Source organism: Triticum aestivum, chromosome 6B (assembly GCF_018294505.1).
Source record: "Triticum aestivum cultivar Chinese Spring chromosome 6B, IWGSC CS RefSeq v2.1, whole genome shotgun sequence".
Classification (NCBI taxonomy): Eukaryota; Viridiplantae; Streptophyta; class Magnoliopsida; order Poales; family Poaceae; genus Triticum; species Triticum aestivum.
Genome location: NC_057810.1, coordinates 95,331,209 through 95,339,827, shown reverse-complemented (window position 1 = coordinate 95,339,827; position 8,619 = coordinate 95,331,209). Strand labels below are relative to the sequence as shown.

The window sequence follows — 8,619 nt, the reverse complement described above, 5'->3', positions numbered from 1 at the left end:
GGTAGTTTATTTTGATAAGTAAATTTTCATATTAAAGATAAATGACTAAAAGTGAGATTTGATAATAACCAGTGTAGTAATACCAGTAGTTTTGTTGATGAGTAGTGCAAGAAAGTTATTTCTTTGATGTTGATCCGTTCTTATGAGTTGCATCTTGAGTATATCAGATAGTTGCATGATCATGGCATCATATGGCTTGTAGTGAGTTTATTTTCAAGTTAAATATGAAAATAATCCAACTTGAAGATTAAGTTGATCAAGTCATGGTGCCTCTGAATCGGGTTCTTTTTAGTGCGACCACATTTACCTTTATGGCGGGTCTTGATTCGGTCCTTTGTCATGCCTCTTACCGGTGCCTCCAATGAGGGAAGGTTATGGGCGTGCGGTACCCTGGCCCGGTAAGCAGACATAACCTTGTGTGCTCGTTTGTTTTTATGGTACCTTGTCCCCGTTTGGGACCATTTTGCCACGACGGTGGCCGAAGATGCCTTTGGTAGGCATGGGCCGCCCATGACTTAGCCCTAAGTGGGAGTGAGTCGGAGTGGCCGGGCGAGTGTCATGGCAAGGGAAAGGATTCGTCGGAACTCCGTGGTCCACCCAAATGGGAGTGCGAGGCCCTTGAGTTCCGTAGTGTGGGTAAAGTGCACTAACCTCTACAGAGTGTATTTTAATCTATCGATACCCGCGTCCTCAGTTATGGACACAACTCGGTAGTAAGTCACACCATGGATCAAAAATTATATTTAATCTTGCAAACTTGGTATTATTGTGGCACTGGTTTCATGATGAACTATGGATCATGTGATGATCGTAAGTGATTGGCTTCAGTTGTGATCCGGGTATGATCACAGTTCGGTTACAGTGGTAACCTGTCTGTTAAGCGAGTCCGAGGGACTCGGTGCACATGTCGGTTTCATTGCATCTGTAGTATCACTTGCATTGCATTAAACCTGATTAACTGTCATGATATTGTTTGTCATTGTGCTTATGTTTGTTGTGAGCTTGTAAGTACATTCAATGTACTGACCTGGCGTGTCATGCCAGCTTTCAAGCAAGACTGATTGGACCGGAGAGCGTCCAGCGTCTAGCATCGTGTCCACGTCGGTGTCCCTGTACTATGGATTTCCACTTCGTCGTTATTCTGCTGCCGCGTAGTTGATATGATGTCCTTATTCTGCTGCCGCGTCATTATTCGGTGTCCTTTCATGTTCATTAAATAATGTACATACAGTTCAGCTGCACCATGTGTGCCGCTTGGCCTCTTATCTCGATGTAATATCAGACTTATGTACCTGCTCGCATCAATAAAGCGGTTGTTTCTGTACCATGATGTTGTGTGTTGTGAGAAGACTTGATCTCTGGGCTGGCAATGCAAGGTAAACCGGTTGCTCTGAGCCGGGATGCCACATCATCTTATTTCGCTTAGTACGGCGGTAGCATTATAAGATGATTCCTTACTAAAATTTCAAGTTATAAGTGTTCTCCCTAACTATGCACCGTTATGACAGTTCGTCGTGCTGAGACACCACATGATGATCGGGTGTGATAGGCTCTACATTCACATACAACGGGTGCAAGACAGTTTTGCACATGCGGAATACTTGGGTTAAACTTGACGAGCCTGACAGGTACAGACATGGCCTCAGAACACTGGAGACCGAAAGGTCGAACATGAATCATATAGAGATATGGTCAACATGGAGATGTTCACCATTGAAGACTACTCCATCTCACATGATGATCGGACATGGTTTAGTTGATTTGGATCACGTGATCATTTAGATGACTCAAGAGTTGCCTATCTAAGTGGGAGTTCTTAAGTAATATGATTAATTGAACTTAATTTATCATGAACTTAGTCCTGATAGTATTTGCATATCTATGTTGTAGATCAGTAGCTCGCGATATAGCTCCTATATATTTTTGATATGTTCCTAGAGAAAAGTTGAAAGATGATAGTAGCAGTGATGCGGACTATGTCCGTGATCTGAGGATTATCTTCGTTGCTGCACAAGAGAATTATGTCTTTGATGCACCGCTAGGTGACAGACCTATTGCAAGAGCTGATGCAGACGTTATGAACGTTTGACAAGCTCAGTATGATGACTACTTGATAGTTTAGTGCAGGGGCGGGCCCACCTCAAGTCAAGGGTATTCAACTGAATACCCATTATTTTGGGCAAAATACTAGGTATATATATCTTTATCTTTTTACCTAATAATAATAAAGCGGATACTGTTTCTATCGTACGCCGTCGTCACTTTTTTCGAAAAGTCCCTCAGTTTTCACGAATTCAACCCGCAGTCCCTTTAAGTGACTCTGGGAAAACGTTTCATTTTTGCAGAAAACACCCTGTCGTTTGGTGTATTCAACCCGCGGTCCGAGCAGATTTGTGAAGAAAAAAGAAGACCACAGAAAGAGCACGGGCTCGCCTCCTCTCCCTCTCGCCCATGGAGTCATCGCCGCCGCGACCACCCACGCTGGCCGCTTCCGGCGACCTCCGGCGACGCGCAACACGCCCCCGAGCTCCCCATGGTCCGGGCCTGCCTCCCCTCCGGCCAGATTCTCCGCTCCCGTCCTCTGCCGCCCACTTCCAACCCCACTCCTGTGGCTAGGGTTTCGGGCAGGGCTTCGCCGGCGCGTCTCCGGCGGCCCCAGGTTCGTCCCTCCTTCCTTCTTGGCCTCCCCCGCCTCCGTCTTCCTCCCAAAATTTGTAGCAGAAGCGCGTCTCGGTGTTGCCCGTCACCCTTCTCGCCTCCCTGTCGGATCTCCTCCCCCTCATCTCTCCCTCCCTATGATTGATCTCGATCAGCCCCCCTTCTCTTGGTGCTGCATAGGGGATAGGTAACTTCTGCGGTGGATACAGGGGTGGTGCTGCAGCCTTGGTTTGAACCTGGTTTGTGAGGAGTTCTTGCTCTAGGGAGAGAGCAGAGGGCGTGCTGGACGCTGTTGCTGGTGAGATAGTTGAGGATGAGAGAGAGCAGATAGAGAGACGATGATTGCTGCACATTTACATAGAGGGATTGATGGAACTGCTACTGCCGCTACTGCTAGAGAGAGGAAGGGAGAGCAGAGATGAGAGACAGGGTCCAACGACTACTGATATGCTCTTGTGGATAAAAAAAGAGATAGGTGAAGAAGAGAGAGAGAGAGCAGAGCGATAGAGAAGGCATAGAGAGAAGTGTTGATTGCTTCACATTTACATAGATGTATGGTGCTTCTCGTATGATGTATGCTGCTACTGATTGATGCGCATTTAGATAGAGAACAGAGATGTATCTTGCTACTGAAGGTTTTTGTTATTGCTACAGTCCCATCAATCGATGTATCTAATCTAAACCTAATAATAAATACTACCCAATTTATATCTAGATGATTTGCATCTGTCATCAAGGAAAAAAGACACCACTGAACCCTTTGTATTCTAATTGCAAGGTTAAATAATTGTGTGTGTTCTAACTCTGCAATAATCTGCAGTTATTTGGATCATCATCGTGTCGCAAGTTTCCGACATCGCTTTACACACCGTGGACTTCATCGGAAATCCGTCTGCACGTACTTCGCTGTCCGCCGGAACTTCGTCTACCTGAGGACTGAGGTACGTACTACAGTGTAATCAATTTGCATTTGTCATCAACTACTACTTAAGCTCTGAACAAGTCAATGCCTAAAACACCCTCCTGTCCTCATTACAGGATGTTCCTCAGGAAAAACAATAATTAGAAGTAGCGATCAAATGTGATAAGTCTAGCTAAATTTGTATCTAGGAAGAACAGCTATTGTATGTCAGAAAAATATAAGAAAAGTTAAACTAATATCATGGTGATGGCAGAGAGGTAATTTAATTGACTATTTTGGAAGTAGCAATCGAAGGTGATAAAGCTAGCTAAATTTTATCTAGGAAGAACAGTTGTTGTATGACAAATACCAGTGCTATATGGTTCCACTCTAAATCTCTGTACTTAATTGGCTGAAGGTTTGCATTAGTGGTTCAGAACAATGTTATATGGTTTCACTCTAAAACTCTGTAGTTAATTGGCTTAAGGTATACATAATTGGTTGGCTGTGAAAATATATATAGTAAATCTTCATATTATAACAGCTTGAAGAGGTTCACAAAAAATTGGTACAGGAGTTGCAACAGTCTTGATCAAGTATTTTGCATTTGTCATCAACTACTACTCCCTTCGTAAAGAAATATAAGAGCGATTAGATCACTCTCTTGATTTTGTGCGCGTTAATTCAGTTCTGAAAGTTGATTCAAGTCTAGAAGTTGATTCAAGTCTGTAGTGCTTGAAGTAGATTCATAGAAGCTACACTTCTGTTAGTATGTGAACAGAAAGCTTATCTTATATGTGTGATTGGAGTTGCAGAATATGACTAGGGGAATGATCATAGATGCCAACACCTATAGTATGATTTATCTTGATAGAGGTGCAGGGGATTCGTAAGTAGTTTTAGTTTTTTTTCTAGATAGCTCAAGTACTTAAGCTTCTGCAATCATGAAAAACAAAAGAAGGGACCAGTAGTCAGGTTCCATTAATCCTTCTGTAGGTGTTCTCTTTGATGCCTTTCCCCCTTCATTACCAGTACAATGATGCTTTCTCTGTTAAAATCTTGACACCACATTATCAATCTCAATAGCTTAATTGATTCTAAGCTCACCAGAAGTATTTGTTCACAAATTTGGATTATCTATCTCATATGCTTATACCTGAACCCTCAATAGCGTGGTATTCTTGTGCCAGATTTTTGCCATTCGGTAATAGTTATAATTGCATACTTCCACACTTATATAGGTACAGGAAAGAAACAGGAAATAGTTTCTTACGGGCCTCGTTCTGGACCTGTTCCCACTTATATAGAATATATTTTCTACTGGTTTCATCAAACAAAAGTCATAAACATTAAATATTTAAAGTTTTGTCTTGTTCGTACTTTCTAAAATCTGAAAATTTACTGAAATCATCATAGAAATTCTGCAAGTAAGAATATTAAAGGCACCCGTGTCATTCATCCCTACTAGATTTTTTTGGAAAAGGGGCGCAGCCCCGGCCTCTGCATCAGAAAGATGCATACGGCCACATTCATTAAAATAAAGTAGGTCCAACAAAGGTCTGTAACTCCGTTACACAATAGTCCCCAAACGGCTCACAGAGAGCAGCAAAGTAAAAGCCACAGCCGGCATGCAATGTTATTGCTATTTTTTCTTCTCAAAGATGCCTCTTTTTCATTAAGAAGAAATCTCAATAGACCAAAATTCCATATCATTTCTTCTTTCTTAAGGAAAACTGACTGCAGGCAGCAATCACAGATGTTTAGCCTATTTTCAGTTGACAATATACTGATTAATTTGGCAGTGAACAAGTACAGAAAACGCTGTTATGAAGCGATAGTTTTGAACCTCAGTTTATAAAAGAAAATGAACCAATTCGTGTTGAAAATATCTTAGGCATCAAGTCCACCAGGTTTGAGATGTTCACAGAAACATGTCAGTTTCAGGCAGCTACAATTCAGAATTGTTTGCCACACTGTAACGTTTCAGGCATTCAGAAACATTTCTCATGATGTTAATATGTTGACTAGGGGCCTTTTGTAGGTACTTTAATGAAAATTGTAGTACCATAGTGTCCTGCTGCATATATTAAATTGCAAAGTGAAAGTAAAAAAAACTTAGGATTTGGTGGTCTATCCGATCCATCGGTAAGCAAGCAGGGGCCATGTTGTCAATGAACAGAGTTCAAAAACCATCAATTTAGAAACTGCATTTGTGTATTTGTACCAAGCTTCCTTACTCATCTCATTTTGTACTTACCATTTTATATGCTGCCTATATATTATTGATGTGTTTCCCTCACCTGCTATTTGAATGACATAATCCTTCAGATCTTTCCCAAGTTTTGTGTTAAAGCTAACAAGACTCCTCCTTCCTGTAAATACAACTTTGAACGAAGGAAAGCAAGACAGGGCCGCCTTTATATCTTGGGTCACTCCGTAGCAGGGAGCAAGAGTGGGCACATCCGAATTTAGGACATCAGAGTTTAGATATTCATTCACTGTTTTGCAATCCATCTCAAGCTCCACGGCTTCACCTTCCTCCACACCGTCGGAAACTGGTAACTCACAGTATGTCGACAAATACACTTAGCCTCTGTAATCTCTGGCTACTGCTCCCGCCCATCCCGGCGACTGATCTGCTAAAAACTTGCGTCATTGTTCAACTAGGCCGTGCCATGTTCCGGTGGAGTCCACTGTATGGGTGGCGGTGAAACATGTATTTGCATGGTAAACGACGGGGTCAGTTGTTCCTTTCCCTTCTCTGAACTCATCTTTTCCATTGCATTGCCTATCTCTTACTCGTACTTCTGCAGGAAGCTGACAAAATGCAGGACATATTCTTTTCCTTCACGGACTACTACTATAACACACGGGCATTTTCACGAAGAGAACATAGGGATTTTAAGTTTTTGTAGTCTGCACTGGAGGCTGTAGAGTTAAGTTTTTGTACATTTTGCGAATCGTTTTGTTCCAGATTCTCTTCGTGTATTGTCTAACTATATAAGGTTATTTGCTATGTGCACATTTGCTTTTTCCATTGTTGATCATGTCCTTCTCTCTGTGCACTTACATCCTTCTGTTAACAGTTTAGTGGTCTAATAGTTATTCAGAAGGGATGCTGCATGTTCCTAGATGCATAGCTTTTCTTATATAGATTTTCATTACGCTGAGATTTTTTTTAGGGACAACTATGGGATTTAAGATAGTATATTTTTGTACAATTCTCAAACTGAAATTCTATCAAACCATACCTTCAAAGGCCAACATAATGGCACTTAAAATAAATGCTAATCTGCACTCACGCTGCAATCTGGTGCCCATTCTTCTGGTGATTTGGTCAAAGCTACAACCAAGCAAAGATATTTTACATGCTATATGAACTAAGATATGGATTTTGTGTTCCCAGGTCTATAATATCCGTGCTCAGCCGGTTCCCTGCAAGCGCTTTCGGCCATGACCTCAAGTTCTGCAGCTAGGCCGTGAAGTGTTGGTCCTTCTCACCGTCCACCGATGATGGTGCCCGAGAGAAGTTGAGGAATGAGAAAAGGATGTTGCTGTCATGGTCGTCGAAACGACTTGCCGTGGACGCAGTCACGCACTGGATGCCATCGACGGCTAGCCGTGGACGAGCACCTCGCCGCCTCCGCAAAATATGGATACACGGGATTCTGGTACTCACATTGTGGAGTGTGTGCTATTTTGGTGTTGTGACTTGTACAATCTGTGGAAGAAACCCCCGGTTTGATTTACAGGTGATGCTGATTCGTCTGGGGTCTACTTCTAACAGATCAATTTGGTTTGTTGGTTGCTGAGTGGCTTCATGTGATGCTATAGTGAGCATCACATGAAGCCACCCAGCAGCCAACAAAGCCCCAGAGCTACACATATGTACTATAACATGGCCATCTTTCGATTTTGATGTTCAATATTGACTCCTTGATCCCGTTTCTTGGGGTTCATGATTGACAATTTGTCTTGGGCTATGGAACTAAAATGTCTATTGAATGTTCATAGATGTCTTAAAAGGAGAACAATTCAGACTTTAGATGTACATCATATTTGATGCATCAGTTTAATCTGTACTTCAAATCAGTGTATAATTTGTTTGGACACTATATATATATTTGATGGAGCCATCTAAGTTGGACTGTTGGACATGAAATTACAGTGTACAATTTCCATCCAACTTGCTAATTCAACTTTATTTACTTTATAAACTTTTTAATAATAATTCTAAAAAGCATAACAATCTAGGCAATATTTTCCAAAGGATTTTTTTTATCAAGGCAACATTTTGATGTGAGATGGGTTGTAAATACAGGTCTCTAAATAATTTTATCATAATTGTTATTTAACATCCGTAAGCCATCGTTGGGGGATAAAAGGCGTGTTGAAATTGAGGACATGGACCGGCGGAGAGGGTTCTTGAGCTATGCTTATTAGGGCAAGGGCGTACCAGTGATGTCTGATCTCATCACGGAGTGGAGATGTCCATGTCTATGTTGTCGTGAATATGCCATTGTGTTGTAGTGTTCTATTTATTTTTTCCGTTGCAACGCACGGGCATTTGTGCTAGTATATATATATATATATATGTATATATATATATATATATATATATATATATATATATATATATTGTTCTGTATATAAGGAAAAATGCAACTGGGAACGCGTCCACCACAAGTCCACTACTAGCCAGTTGGCCCAGTAGCCAGCGCCGCATGTACGCACACGTCCATCATCGCCCCCAAAAAAACTCCATCGATCGATCAGAGGGGGATTGACGAATGGGCACCCGCCTTCTTCCCGTGACACACGCATCGGTTGTTCTGTTCTTACACGAGCTACCACTCTGCCGCCGGCCGGCCAAGGCTGTTGCCGCCTCGCCTGATCGGAGATCGCGCGTCGGCACGGTGCACCACCGCAATGAATCCACCCCTCGCTTCCTGCCTTTCTTTGTTCTGACCTTCCGATCCTTCAAGTCGATAGCGGGCAGCAGGCTGAATCAATTCAACTGCCAGAACCCCAGAATTGATCTATTGAAGGTATAATTGCTA

At 42.2% G+C, this 8,619-nt stretch overlaps 1 protein-coding gene across 1 annotated transcript; it reads left to right on the top strand.

The window, feature by feature from the left end:
* Positions 1–484: 484 nt before the first annotated feature.
* On the top strand, positions 485–7,535 carry LOC123138903 (uncharacterized). Its single transcript, XM_044558750.1, has 6 exons — positions 485–493; positions 2,346–2,659; positions 3,479–3,599; positions 5,956–6,117; positions 6,227–6,286; positions 6,373–7,535. Exons 1-6 carry the CDS (start codon positions 485–487, stop codon positions 6,472–6,474), a joined length of 768 nt encoding a protein of 255 aa, XP_044414685.1. The 3' UTR covers positions 6,475–7,535.
* The last annotated feature ends 1,084 nt before the right edge of the window (positions 7,536–8,619 follow it).